This window comes from Lissotriton helveticus, chromosome 12, assembly GCF_964261635.1.
Source record: "Lissotriton helveticus chromosome 12, aLisHel1.1, whole genome shotgun sequence".
In the NCBI taxonomy this organism is placed as follows: domain Eukaryota; kingdom Metazoa; phylum Chordata; class Amphibia; order Caudata; family Salamandridae; genus Lissotriton; species Lissotriton helveticus.
Window position 1 is genome coordinate 234,515,609 of NC_136073.1, and position 15,383 is coordinate 234,530,991.

At 46.7% G+C, this 15,383-nt stretch overlaps 1 protein-coding gene across 4 annotated transcripts in view; it reads right to left on the reverse strand.

The window, feature by feature from the left end:
* Positions 1-15,383, reverse strand: part of PIEZO1 (piezo type mechanosensitive ion channel component 1 (Er blood group)) — an 859,941-nt gene that overhangs the window by 69,841 nt on the left and 774,717 nt on the right. For all 4 annotated transcript variants that reach the window (XM_078670084.1, XM_078670083.1, XM_078670082.1 and 1 more), the window contains 2 exons: positions 3,370-3,584; positions 137-295 (listed from right to left, as the gene is read on the reverse strand). In XM_078670084.1, the coding sequence (XP_078526210.1) occupies positions 137-295; positions 3,370-3,584 (374 nt within the window). The remainder of the gene's footprint in view (positions 1-136; positions 296-3,369; positions 3,585-15,383) is intronic.

Here is a 15,383-nt window from a genome sequence, read left to right on the forward strand (position 1 = left end):
ATACTATACATGGACATCAGCAGGATATCAGTCATGGGAAAGGTGAAAAAGCCCACTGAGCAATGAGGTGTACATCTTAACCAATGCCATAAACCTATTGTGCATGGTACACCAGGTGGAAACCGTGCTTACTTACCCCTGGAAGAGAAACAGGTTGAGATGGTTGTACTTCTTGGTGAGAAAGTTTCCCAGAATGCGTGTCGGATAGCCACAGCGGATCTGGTAGGCCGAGAGGGAAAAGTATATGCATTTCACAAAGTACCACAGCTGAGCCACGGTATTAAGGCTGAACTTCCTGTCAACGTCAAAGAGAAGCAAAAGTCATCAGAAACACACCTAACTACCATTTTAAATAAGGACAGATTGACTTGGGAGGTGAAATCTGAAGATGCCCCAGCAGGTGGGTGCCTCAGAAAATGTAGGACGTCTGGGAAAGTTACATACCAGGATCTCTATGTGAAAATCTGTTTCTTCTTGTCACAGGAAATACTGGTAATAGGTTACCACAAGCAATACATAACATCAAAATACTTATGTTTATCTGCAGTCACAAGGAAGGCAGATGCAACGTGAAATCCTGAAACATGGGGACAGAACCTCGGAACTACCAGGAATGATGATAGCATTGCAAATATTGACATTAAGTGTCAATGCTGGGACCACAGAGGTTTAGAGGCACCACTGTCAATATGGAGATTAGGTTTAGGCTGTGAGCTTCCAAATAGTAAAAGTAATATTTAAAGTGTGTATCAGAACCTGAATTTTGCAAGTATAGGGGTGATGCTGGAAGTACTGAGAGTGAGTCCCAGGCATGGAGTAATACAGCAAACCATGAGGCAGGATCCATCAAAGTTCACTTGTTTGTATCCATCAGAGCATATCCTGAGGCTGGAGTAAAATTTCACTAGTGTTAGCAGGTATGCTCCCCTAAAACCAGCCGCCACTGCTAACTTAAATGAGTGGTTACAATATTCAACACTCACAAAGAATTTATGTATTGTGGGATACAGGTTGTTTAATGTGATGATGCAAGGGCCTCATGTACAGGAGTAATGCGGCTGCAAAGCATGCTATTCACAGAATCACATGGCTTCCAATTACAAAACATGTTTGAAAAATATTTCGAAGCCCTTTTATAAGCCAGAATTTCTTTTCTGTGAAAGAGGCGTCCAACTCCTTATCTAGAAGTGGCAATGGAATGTGTCAGTGGTTTGTGATTACAATTGCATTACCACCCTGGGGTGGGATGGATAACTGATCGGCAAAGGAGATGCTGCTTCTGTGGGATAGATTCCCCTTTGGAAATCGTGTCGGTGGTTTAGGGGGCAGCAGACGGTGGTCCAGGAGCATTCTTCCTCCATAGTGTTTCCAAATGGAAGACTTCTTTTTAAACAAGCAGAACCTGCCCCTTTCATGGAGACGGGCTGCCTTAAAAGAGGTTTCCTGTCTTGGAATACAAATTCAGGGATGGAGGTGTACTATTTCTGGAAGGCCTCGATCCCTGCATTCGCAGCCAGTCACAGAAGTTCACAAATTAACTATGCTTAGCTACTACTCATTAGCAAGGTCATTTTGCAATCACCACACAAATGTACAATTTGCTATGTAATCCAAAATGATATAGGTCACATCGTAAATTCCATTCCCAGTTGTAAATAACAGTGCACAGTGGACGTTTCTGCGGTAAGTGGACAATTCAGCGACAGAGGTTAAATATTTAAACTTAACTTTGAGAATCCTATCATGGTAACAAACCACTAACAAAAGCATGAAACCTAGGACCGGTTTCGGGTGTTCAACCCTCATCAGCCAGGATAGCTTGACTTCCAGTGGCATGGAGAGCACAGGACCCATGTCTGGGCATACCCGTCCCACTCGGGGTGACAAATGCAAAAAGAACATCTCTTTCTGTTTGCTTTGTTCGCCCTAAGTTGGCAGGGTATGCCCAGACGTGGGTCCCTTGCTCACTTTACCACTGGATTCAAGCTAGCCTGGCTGATGACGGGTGTACACAGAAACCGCTACCAGGATGCTTGTTTCTGGTTCAGGGAAGACCTGGCCTGATAGTTTGGGCTGGACTGTTCCCATGAGGCACAGGGTCAAGACTGATTTGCAAATAGCTGGGTCTGAACTGAGGTGGCGAAGTGAGCTAAAGAATAACGATGGATTCAACTGGGGGTGAGTGTCTGAAAAGTTTCAGCGCTCCACCCATCATCTCCTTGTGTTTGCTTTGTTCGGCCTAAGTTGGCAGTCTATGCCCAGACGTGGGTCCCTTGCTCACTTTGCCCCTGGATTAAACCCAGAAACCGGTCCCAGGATGCTTACTTCCATTCCAGGGACGACCTGGCCTGGCAGTTCAGACTGGACTGTTCCCACTGGGCACAGGGTCAAGACTGATTTGCATATGACTGTGTTCAAACTGGAACGGCATGGGGAGCAAAACAATGATGTATTTAGGCCCAGATCTCTGTACTGGGGTGACTGTATGACATTGTTCAGCATTCTGTCCATCAACTGTTCCTTCTACCTATTATTCTACAAGCTAGACTCCTACTTAAGTGTTGTTGTCTCATTCACGTACGATAGATACTCTCATCCCCAGGCAAGTCCACTGTAGACCAACATGCAGTACATCTGAAAATCAACTAATTTTGATTGCATGGTAGAAATAATCCTTCTTGTTGGCTGATACCAGGAAAAGCATGCATCAATCATGGTACACAGTTATTTTTTATATGCCGTTCACTACCAGGCTGGGCAAGGAAAGATTCGATTAACTAGTTTCCCCTTATATACCACATACCCCAATGAGTTGTGATGACTATCTATAATTGACTGCTGTTTTCAGTGTTCTAGTATTTAGTTGTACAAAGCTGTTGTAACACCATTAACCAAAGAATTCCCAGCCTGACGACAGGGTATATTTAAGAATGCGAGTTAAAGATCAAACTCTGGAGATGGAAGAACCATCTAAGGTACCCTAATCTTGCTTTGGATTCCAGAGCGGCAGATTAGACACTATGACTCTCACTTGGAGATTGGCAAACAGCACATGTGAATAAGATATGCATGGTTCAGGCTCCCAGTTTTCCCACATCCATTATGGGGTGTGGCCTGATTGAATTATGAAGGGTGGGGGGGGCTTAGGAACTATCTTTGCACCACTTTTGGAAATTCTTATAGGGGACGTCTGAGCACCATGTGTTGGGGGATGGGAGGGCTGTATCTCTATGTTCCAACCTGAAGGATAGCAGAGGGAGCACTCCAGGGCCCTCTTTGAACACTTACACCTGCAATAAAATCTACAATTGTGGATCTCACCAAATACCATGCCATTCCAAAACACTAGCTACTCCCATTCTGTGTTACCTCTCTGTAACGGCCGGCAGGATGAAGAACATCCACAGGTGGATCCCAAACACCAGAATGACCTGGAAAATCAGCTTCCCCAGGACAGTCTTACGCAGGTAAAGAGCACGGTCGATCACCATGGTGGAGAATTGGATGAGCAGCATCACCAGAAAGGCCTCAGGCACTTGATCATCCGAAAGCGAAGAAGCAATATCAGCTGCAGCAGAGTGTTTCTAGCGTGCAATAGAAAACAAAAATTGAAGCAACCATCCAATAGTCAAGAAAAGCTGCTGAGGGTGCGACACAGCAAAAGAAAGAAGAATCTTATATATTTAATGGCATAGGATGAGAAGACTCCTCTAGCTTTAATATTGATTGGGTTGTGAATATGTTTTGGCATCAGTAAAGAAGCACAGTGCAGCACAAATCTAACATGGCGGCTTGTAAAGTGGGATGTTCTCTACTTATTTGTGCCTGGCATAGAATGAACTTTTACTGAATTCAGATGTGCCTTCCAACAGGGCAGGACAGGTAATTCTGCCACTCCGACATTTGACTGGTAAGCTGTAGGGTTGGGGCCTGCTTTCAGAGGAGATGAATTGCTGTGACCTAATGAGTCTAAATTGCAATACTCTAGCTATAGCCTTCTGAAGGATGGGGCTGGTCTGAACATTTTTGGAATGGTTGTGTTTGACTTCCAGCCTCTACCTGGCTCCCATGTTCATCTACCTCAACTGTAATAGCTGGGCGCCGATAGACTAAAGGGGTGTAGGCAGAAGAATATGGGGTTTGTGTTTAGCGAATAATGGTAAAAATGTCTTCTCTTGCAGCAACTGTGTAAATAGTAGAGATTTATGCTGTAATTGCATATCCTACCAAAAATTTTGTGTGTGGCGATGGACACTATTAGATAGAGTTAGCTCTCTTTGATAATAGTCATTATGTACCTCAATACTTTCTTTGCCAATATGTTTGCAAGCTGGACCACTAGTGTTGTGGTGGGCGGAGGGTGGTAATCCCGGGGAAATACTTCAAGCTGATTGCAAAATATAAAATATTCATTTATAAAAGTGAGGATTCATGCAGCCTTCTGAGCAATGTAGATGGTTTGGAAATGGACAACAGAAATAGCAGAGCTACGTTACAAAGCAGGCCACAAGCACATATCTTTAGGTGCAAACGTACTGAAGATGTAGGTGGTTTTATTAGTTGACTGAATACATTATCATAAAGATCTTTGGTCTGCAGTGTTTAATTTGACCAAGTGACTGCAGGTCGTGGGCATCAACACTCATTTTTGGGGGCCAAAACCTATTTTTTGTTATAAGACTTTGATCCAAACAGCTACACAGGAAGAAAGTATAGGTGAAAAAGAACCCACAAGTGTGATAATGGAACAGGAAGTGTAGGGTGGAGGAAGAAAGGAGCATGAGGTGGAATCAAAACTAGGCAGCTTTGTTATTCGGCAACCCATGCATTCCGCAGTTGATTCCTAAGGAAAACATTGGGCCCCTGCAGTTATTTATTTTGTAACAAATTAAACACTGCAAGTCTGTATATGTAACATCCGATGAATGGGTCTGTGTGATCTCAAAAGCTACATTATTTTCACATTTTGTCAGGCAAAAAAAACAGTGACCCACTTACAACATATAGAACTCCTTTGCATTTTGACACCATGCCAAGTAACCACTCTATCTAAACTCTTAATAGACATTTTTTAGGTTTCGACCTGGCGAAAAGCTGCGCAAGCAGCGGTTCGCGCAGGCGAAATCTTATGTCTTTCACTGTGGCTGGGAATCCGCCCCTCTGTTCCATTGGCTAGCTCCATAAATGGAGGCTAGCCATTGGAACAGAGATCTGTCCGTCAATTGCGGAGCAGATTCGGGGGCGTTCCGGCCATTTTTACTCATCCTGCCCCCTTTCATCACGTCATGCGGCGGTGGGCGGATGTTATTTTTTTTTTTGGTGCTTGCGGTTTTCGTCATTGTTGCCTCGTTCTCCTTCAGCACGGTGAGCAGTCCGAGCCTTCCCCAGGAGACAGACATGTTCTTTAAACAACCCAGACAGACATGTTCTTTAAACAACCCAATGTGACATTTTCCCCCAAAAAACGACTCTTTCTCTAATTACTTGTCCAATTGTCGGGACAGGAATTGTAATGCCGCGGCGCTGACTGCATTAAAGGGGCAGGGAGACGGAGTTCCCGTGATTCAGCAGGGGTGCAAATCTGTTTGTAATCTGAGGTACAATGTATGCATTCGGAGGCCTTAATTGCCCCAATCAGCGCATGCAGATGAGGTCCTTTGTCTCATCCTCGCCGAGGGCAGTGGTTAATGAAGAGAGGAGAGGGGTCAGGGGAGATAGCGCCCAAGAGCGGAATCCGCAGATGAATCTCAAAGCCGAGCTACCCACACTTTACAGTTTCACCCGTCACAAGCCGTGAATGTCACTTTACAGTTTCACCCATCACAAGCCGTGAATGTCACTTTACAGTTTCACCCGTCACAAGCCGTGAATGTCTTACGGATTAAGAGAGGCACTTTCTGCTTTCTTTTACTCAGTATTTATTTGCTCAGCAAAAAACGTAGGTTTCACATGTCTGCAAAAAGTAACCCCATTTTGTTTAAAAATTTGGTCACTTTGGGACCATTTCTAAGCTCCGTTACTTTCTCTGGATGCACAACAATGAATAGTTTTTCCTACCGCAATTCTGCCGTTTCCAAGCGCTGCAAATAAGTGATGCTACTGTGTGATTTACAAATAAGAAATGGGTTTGATCTACTGGGTTTTGGTCACGTAGTCACAGAGAGTCACTTTAGTTAGTATCAGAGACCCCCGTTTCAATCATTTGTGCCCCGCCCCCTCTCACAGTGTACCAGCAAAATACAACGCATCCCAGGGACATGCCCCGGTCACTCACTGTGCTTCTGCTGCGCCGAGGTATTCCACGCCCTCCCACCACCCTCCACACACGCAGCTACCAATTGTGAGCGTGTGCAGAGAGCAGCTGTTTCCTTTGTGGCTGGCCGGGCTGTGCCCCTCAACTGGTCACGTGCCCCTCCTGTGAAAGACCTAGCAGCCACGCCAAAATTCCAGTTATGCATGCATTCCTATCTTGAAATCAAGCGCCCGAATACCGTTGTGATATTATGTATATTTATATTGAGCTTTCGATGCCCCTTGAAACCCCTTGTATAGAGTTCACCGAGCCTGCACGCCCTCTTTGCCGCAGGTTCAAAAGCTGCAGCATATTGTTTCAAAGGTGAAGCATACTTGGTACAATAAGTGCCAGATTTGCAAAGGGTCGTGCAAAGTGAGGCAAATCGGTGCAAACCCTTGAAAGGGTAATTTTTTACCAGCGTATTTTGCGCTGGAAAGGTGCAATTTTTTTAGCATACATAGTGCATTGCGCTGTCTTCAGAGCTTTAAGTGGGATGAAAAAACTTGAGGGTCTCTCAAAGGGGCGTGCCCAATGTAATTAGGGGCGTGTCTTAAAACTGTAAGCTAAAAATCTGTGCTTAGCATACTGTCGCCCGCCTTGTATTTTGCTGTTTTTGTCATGGCATCCAGATTTATTATACAATAAGTAACATCATACCTACAAGTCAGGACTATTGGCTTTGTTAGTTGCATAAGATAACTAAGCAGCAACTATGGCTTGTATATGATATTAAAAAAGCTTCCACTTAAAGCCCTGTTGACACCAGGACAATGTTGGTTCAACGAGAGAAAACTGGGCGTTCTACCTTGGGGTTTGGGGGTGGAGGGGACTGTACTTTAAGTGAAGCTCAGGTATACAGTGATGCGTATTAAACTAAATTTGACGTTAATGAACTGTATAAGATCATAAACTTGAGGAATTCCTGCGCTCAGTTTATCAACGCCGCCACACGTTCTCATTAGAGCAGGACGTTGGATTTACTCTCTATCACTGTAGATAGCATTGCGTAAATCGAATAGATAAGCTAAAATAAGAACAAGTAAATGGTCTTATGAAGTACTCTGGTGCGGCTGCAATAAGACGGACGCCAGCCCACAGCAGCTAAAAAACTGTCTGTGTGTGCGCCCGGGAAGTTTGGCTGACACACATGACGAGGTGGGGAGGGGAGTGGGTGGCTGAAGCCCTTTGAGCTCTATGGGCGTTGCGGACCTGCCGATTACAGAGCCACACACCCAGATACACACCTCCGTGGTCACATTTATTCCTCAGACAGCACACTCTTCGCATGCTGCTTCTACAGTGGACTGGACAGAGAGATACAGACTGACCGGGGAGGCTCGCATTCACCATCCCCAAATTACAATCTCCAACTGGAGTTAAGTTGCCCGTAAAGCGCTTTTGCGAGGAGCTGGGCCGCGCCCGCAGCCTGGCCTTGCGGGGGCTTAGATGGATTGTGAGCGCATCTGAGCGGGCAACCTTTTCCTTTCAGACAGCCTAGCTCCCGAGGCTCTTTCCTATAACGGCCTTATGGCTTCAAATGCTCTGTAAGGACACGTTAATTAAACTGTAATTAATCATACTGTCCGGAGCAAACTTGAACAATTACCCTAATCAAACAGAAGTTAATAACGGCCCGCGATAGCCCCGGGCTATAACTTTTGTTAAGCAGGCTCCCGTTCAACCAGAACAGCTTTAGCCCCGGCCCAACATATGTGTTACATATTAAAACAAGTATTGTTATTAAAATGATACTGCCCTCTGGGACATAATGTATCATTAAGTGTATTTGTCCTTGAAAGCAAATTTACGGTCAAATTTTTCTTTCCTTTTCCGGAATATGCAAACGTTTTCCTTCTCAAATGGATGGACTAAAATTAAAGCGAATTTCTGAGGCTATTCGGCTTTCTGGGGCAGCGCCTTCTGCACACATTGTTAATCTACAAATTTGTATAAACATTTCTGTAGTCGTCGGTACTCATAACAGCTCCCTACATTAAGACTCACACCTTAGTCCTACATTTTTAGAAATATTTAAATTGTCTATGTGCGCGCTCACATCTAAACACATATCGACTTCCTAGTATAAAATCCTAATAATATGCACCTAAAATATAAAATGGCACTTCTGGACACTTGAGTTATTTAAACACACGTGTAAAGAAAGCGTATCAGTAATGCTTCAGAAAAATCGCGGATTTTTTCTTCATTTTGAATTGTCTGGTATTTCATGTTTGTACTTTTCTAATGTGTAATACAGCTAGGTGGGTTTGTAATTTTACTACCTCTCTTTTACTCTCATATTTTCACTCGTGACATCATTGCGTTGTGTACATGCCCTTCAAGTTCCCGATTATGGGATGCTCCTGTTTGCTCGCATTTTACCTGTTCTTATGTGGACGCCGATTGCATTGTTATTACCAATAGTGTCTGGCAGTGATAAGCAACCAGTTACCTAGGGAAAGCTGTCTTTGTACCGAGGCCGGCAAGGCTCCTCGTCCCCATCGCAGTGTCCCCAGCATGGTGTGAGCAGACACAGGGCCCCCTGGGGCTGCCACCGGCCCGCCCAATGCTGGAGCATGTGCCCTTGGGACCCGGACGATGCAACATTTATGGGGTCTGGAAAAAGCCGAACAGAGGCGAACACGATCCAGCAGCTAGCCATGTGACGCCTGTCCACTCAGCCATAATTACTAGCTTATTCTGTAATTAGTCCCCAGTTTTTAATTATTCAAGGCCAGGGCAGGACTCATTGTGACCGGCTCTTGCAGGGGCCGCATGGTCACATGAACTGTGTGGGTGTGTGGTGGGCTCTGTGTGGGTGTGTGGGGGGCTCTGTGTGTGTGTGTGTGGGGCTCTGTGTGTGTGGGGGGGCTCTGTGTGTGGGAGGGCTCTGTGTGTGTGTGGGGGGGCTCTGTGTGTGTGTGTGGGGGGCTCTGTGTGTGTGTGTGGAGGGCTCTGTGTGTGTGTGGGGAGGGCTCTGTGTGGGGGGGCTCTCTGTGGGTGTTTGTGTGGCATTTGCGAGAGATTAAGCTATTCGCATTGTAAATGTCAATGTCATTTATTTATCTGTTTTCAAAACCAACACATAAATAAAAATGTTGTCATTTACAATGCCAATAGCTCAAACTTTTGCAAAGGCGAAACCGTTGCATTGTAAATGCTTGTTTATTATTTTTTTTTGTAAAACTCTTTATTCGTGACTGTGGCAGGGTGGTATACATTACTGTACATAATCACATCGAGTTACACATCAGTCTTTTCCAGTTTCCTTATCAGGACCTTTACATAACATATCTTTACCATCATGAATCGTTTTCCTCATCCAATCTCGGATTAGTTTCAGTGGTGAACTCAAAACATCAAAATCTTGACTTACATACTATGCTAAACCCCAACTGCCCTCTATCCCCCACCCACCCCCCTCCCGTCTCCTGGTTGTCCTTTCTCGTACACTCTACATTTCGGTCCAATGTATCTCAAGCTATCCGGAAATAGGTAAAGGTTCTAGGCTCGGTCCGGCCCTTGTAAAAAAAAAAAAAAAGTTGTAAACAACCTTTACAACGCAACTTTTACAACGCACTACCATTACAACGAAACTTTTACAACGCAAAAACTTTTACAACGCATACCATTACAACGCATGTTTTTACAACGCAAGTACTTTTACAACGCATGCCATTACAACGTAAGTATTGGTAAGTATATAATTATATTTAATATTTTATATGTTTTTTTTTTTTTTACGTTTTCAGTTTTTGGGTAAAGGGGTATTTTTAGGGTTTAGGGTCAGTTTTCAGTTTCTGGGTAAAGGGGTATTTTTAGGGTTCAGGGTCAGTTTTCAGTTTTTGGGTAAAGGGGTATTTTTAGGGTTCAGGGTCAGTTTTCAGTTTTTGGGTAAAGGGGTATTTTTAGGGTTTAGGGTCAGTTTTCAGTTTTTGGGTAAAGGGGTATTTTTAGGGTTCAGGGTCAGTTTTCAGTTTTTGGGTAAAGGGGTATTTTTAGGGTTCAGGGTCAGTTTTCAGTTTTTGAGTAAAGGGGTATTTTTAGGGTTCAGGGTCAGTTTTCAGTTTTTGGGTAAAGGGGTATTTTTAGGGTTTAGGGTCAGTTTTCAGTTTTTGGGTAAAGGGGTATTTTTAGGGTTCAGGGTCAGTTTTCAGTTTTTGGGTACAGGGGTATTTTTAGGGTTCAGGGTCAGTTTTCAGTTTTTGGGGTACAGGGGTATTTTTAGGGTTCAGGGACAGTTTTCAGTTTTTGGGGTACAGGGGTATTTTTAGGGTTCAGGGACAGTTTTGGGTTTTTGGGGTACAGGGGTATTTTTAGGGTTCTGGGTTAGTTTGGGTTTTTGGGGTACAGGGTAAAAAAAAAATTACATTAATTAAATTAAATTAAATTATATTAATTACAATTAATTTAAAAAAAATATATTATATACTTACCAATACTTATGTTGTAATGGCATGCGTTGTAAAAGTACTTGCGTTGTAAAAACATGCGTTGTAATGGTATGCGTTGTAAAAGTTTTTGCGTTGTAAAAAATTTGTTGTAACGGTATGCGTTGTAAAAGTATGCGTTGTAACGTCATACATCCGAATGGTACTAATGTTCGTGGGCCCCAGCCGCCCTCCGCTATATGTATGTGTTCACCCCTCCGGGTCTCCCACACCATCCAGATCCACCTCTTCGAAATCAATCATCATTGAGTCCCAGTCCTGTGCTATGGGGTATTTGCGAAGGCCCTTGTTCTCCTCCTCTCGCAGCGCCGCGGATTCGGCCTTGCCCCATTTCAGCAAGTCAGTCCGCCACATGTCTACCTGCGGGGCCCTGGGCGATTTCCATCTCATAGTGAGCACCCTGATTGCCAGTACGAGTGCCAGATCCGTGAATTTCAGTTGTGCTTTGCGTGTTTTGGGTCGTTTTCTATTCCCGATCAGGCAGGGTAACGCCCCCTCAGGGATCTGGAGCGCGGTTATGGAGTGTAGCGTGTGTTTGATCGTCCCCCAGTAAGTATGTAATTTCGGGCATGTCCAAAGCATGTGGAGGATATGTGCTTCATCTTGTCGACATCTCGGGCAGCAATGTGCGGCGGTAGGGAACATCCTATGAAGTCTCTGGGGTGTGAGATATGCTCTATGGAGAATCATGGCCTGTATGAACTGAAACTTAACATTCCTAGATACTCTTCTATGGTGACCCAAAATTATTTTCCACTCCCCGTCCGTTATGTTTTCCCCCGAGTCCTCAGTCCAAATCTCCCTAAGTGCGGTGATCGGCGACGTCACATGTTCTCTGATACCAACATACAGCCATTTCACCAGATGTCCCCCCGCGCCCATGTAATGTAGGAGGTGCACTAATTCGTGTTGTTCTGGTTTCGTACGGTGTGGAGCCCAGGCCCGCCACACGAAGTGTGCCACTGAGGCGTGTAACATGTATAAGCGCGGAGTCGCCCCCGTGGTCTGCACAAACGAGACGTGATCCAGCATGGTATCATCCCCAAACAAGTCTCCCACTCTGTCCACCCCGGCCTCCGTCCAGGGACGTAGTCTGCGTAACGTTAGGGTCCCTTGTGGTGTCAGGAGTCCCAGTAGGGGTATGTTGTCTGCATATGGAGAGGTCCCAGCCGTGTATGACAGTGCTTTCCTCCAGCAAGTCAGAGCCACATGCAGGAGGGGGTGGCAGTCTCTGGGAATCCTAGCATTGGGCAATAGGAGGGAGTGTAATTCACCACGTGCTAATTTGTCCGCCGTGAAAGCTATCTCATGGAGATCCCTGCCCGCCACCCATCGGGTCAACCATTGGAGCTGGCTGGCATAGTAATAACTCCGCAGGTCCGGCACGCCTAGGCCTCCCTGTCTGGTGTGTAGTTGCAGTTTTTTAAGGCTGATTCGTCTTCTCCCCGAGCCCCATATAAGGGTGATCAGTAACGTATTTAGTGCGGTGAAAATTTGTCGCGGGAGCAGGACCGGCAGGTTTACAAAAAAATACAGTATGCGGGGAGCAGGACCATCTTCGAGACCGCCACTCGTCCCATAACTGATAAGGGTAGGGTCGTCCAGAAGCCTATACTACTTCGTAAGCCAGTAATGGCCTTCCGGATATTACCGTCAATTTGGGCCTCCGGGTCTCTGTATACATTTATTCCGAGATATTTAAACGTGGTTGGTGCCACTTGGATTTCACAGGCGCCGAACTGTATGTGGGGGGGCTGTTGTCCATCCCGGAAAAAGAACCCTAAAGACTTTCCCGGATTTATAGCCAAGCCAGATATGGTCTCGAATCGTCTGAAGATAGACGCCAGGTGTGAGTGGTCCCCTCTCAGGTTCCGGAGGAACACTAAGATATCGTCGGCATATATAGAGACCATGTGGTTCGTACCCTCCACCGGTATGCCCTCCTCCCCAGCCCTATTGCGGAGCGCAATGGCCAGGGGCTCCAGTGTCAGAACAAACAGCAGCGGCGACAGTGGGCAGCCCTGTCTGGTGCCCCGGTGGACTTCGTAACTGTCAGATGTGTGTCTGCCCGTGCGCGTTCTAGCGGTCGGGCCCGTGTACAGTAGGCGGATCCATTTTATGAGGGGCTCCGGGAAGCCAAAGCGATGTAGGACTTCGAACATGAAGTCCCACGTCAGGGAGTCAAACGCCTGGCGGAGATCCAGGGCTATACAGCCAGCGTGTGGTAAGGTATGAGGGGTAGTCGTCATAAGGGCGTGGAGGCGTCTCGAATTTTGGGAGGTACTTCTCTCTGGGAGGAAGCCACATTGATCAGCATGGATCAAGCCAGGGAGGTGGTGCTGGATCCGCATGGCAATAGCCTTACTAAGGATCTTATATTCAGTGGCGAGCATGGATAGGGGCCTGTAGTTACCCACCTCTAGGGTGTCCCTACCGGATTTCGGGACAGAAATCACCAAGGCCTGCATGGTGGTAGCCGGGAAATGGTCAGTCTCGTATGCAGCGTTATATATTTTCTCCAGTACGGGGGCCAGCACGTCAGCATATGTTTGATAGAACTCCCCTGGCAGGCCGTCCATGCCCGGGGTCCTGCCTCGGTTAAGTGTGTGAATTGCTGTCTTTATTTCGTGCTGTGTGATAGGCCCAGCTATGGCCGCTTGGATTCCCGGGGCCAACCTTGGGAGCGTGAGCTCGTCCAGGAAGTCCGCCATGTCGTCTCCGGCCTCTACAGGGGGTGGAGCATAGAGGTTCTCCAGGTGAATCTTAAACACCTTGTTAATTCCTAGCTGTGTATACACTTGTTCGCCTGCTACGTTTCGGATAGCCGTTATTGTAGGGCTCTCTGGGGCATCCCTGACCAGTCGGGCAAGTAAAGCACCAGATCTGTCCGCCTCCGCCTGTTGGCGTTTCAGGTATGTCCTATAGTCCATCACCCTCAGGGTCTCCAGCAATTCAGCATGCTCAATGTTGCACAATTGCAGATCAGCTTTCCTGTCGGGATCCTGCCCTGCCGCATTTTCAAGGTCTCGCAAGCGCTTTTCTACTTCGCATAATTTATCATGGATTTCCTGTCTAGCTCCCACTAGTCGGCCTATAGCAGCCCCCCGAATTACAGCCTTCATTGCATCCCATACTATTAGGTTCGAGGACGCCGAGTCCCAGTTTGTGGCAAAGTAGTCAGTCAAGGTGTCAGCTATATGTGATCTAAATGGGCCATCCTCGAGCAGCGTGGGATTAAGTCTCCATGTAGGGACTGGCGAGGGTACTTTTCCCCAGTGTAGATCAAGTGTTAGTGGTCGGTGGTCTGAAAACGTTTTAGCCAGGTAGTCCAATGTGACGCATCTAGCCGTGATGGAGTTGGAGCACACAAATCTATCTAATCGGGTATGTAGGCTGTGTACGGGGGAGTAGCATGAGTATTCCCTGTGGGTTGGGTGCAGTGCGTGCCAAGTGTCCGCCAGCCGCCAGCCTTGGAGCCATGTCCCAAAAGACTCTGATAGTTTATGTATTCCCGCCGCCTGGAGGGGGGGGTGTGATCTATCAAGGGTCACATCTAAGATCATGTTCCAGTCACCCCCCAATAGCCAGGGGACATCCACCCAGTCTGCCAAAGCCCGGCCCACTGCAGCAAGGAATCTATCTTGGTCCACGTTCGGGGCATAGATGCTGCCCAAGACCACCACCTCCCCGTCCAGGGTGCCTCTCACCAATACATAGCGCCCTTGATCATCCGTGCGTCTCTCTAGTTCCACAAACGGAGTGCCGTGACGTACCCATATCGTGGCCCCCCTGGAGAAGGCAGAGTATGTCGTGGAGAATACAGTACCCCTCCATTTCTTCCTCAGTAGGAGTGTCTCGGAGTGTGTCATGTGTGACTCCTGAAGGAACACTATATGTGCCTGTTGTCTAAGCAAGAAAGCGTGCACTCTGTGCCTTTTCTGCACCGCCCCCAGTCCCCTCACATTCCAGGTGATCAGTCTATACTTTCCCTTAACGTCAGCCATATCCATCTGTATGTGTCGCAAAGAGTGTTCCCATATGTCCAAGCAAGTGATTCTGCATCGTCAACCAGGAGAAGGTACCCTCCCTATCCCAAACCCCAACTGTGTAGGCGCAGCCACTAAACCCTGCTGTGCAAAACCGTAAACTTGTAAACGTAGTTAAACAGGTAACGTTGCATACGCTAGTGGGGGGTCGACCAAGCAAGTGCCGTGTCCATAGAGCCATACTCAGTCAAGCCGCCGGCTCAACGGCGCCGCCGGGAGAGTTCTGTCATATTTGCTCAGTATATGTAGCCACGTCTCGTGGAGGGGGGGGGGCGAGCAGAAGAGTAGGGGAGGGGGGAAGAAGACTGGCCACTCTCCGATACTGACAGCAGGTCATAATAAGGTGTCCCAGGGGCACAGGAGGTGCCCGGGTCCCATCCCACGAGTCTCGGACAGATGTCCTTCTCCCCCCCTGAGGCCAGGCCACCTAGTGTAATCCAGCAAGGGAAGGGCTCCATATATAATCAAAACAAACATAATGTCCCTCTTCTCTCACCTCCGCCACCCCCCGGTTCATACAAAAAAGGATATCATGATGTATTCAGGCCACAGGTCGGAGCCGCAGGAAGATTTAGTCTTGGGCATTATCCA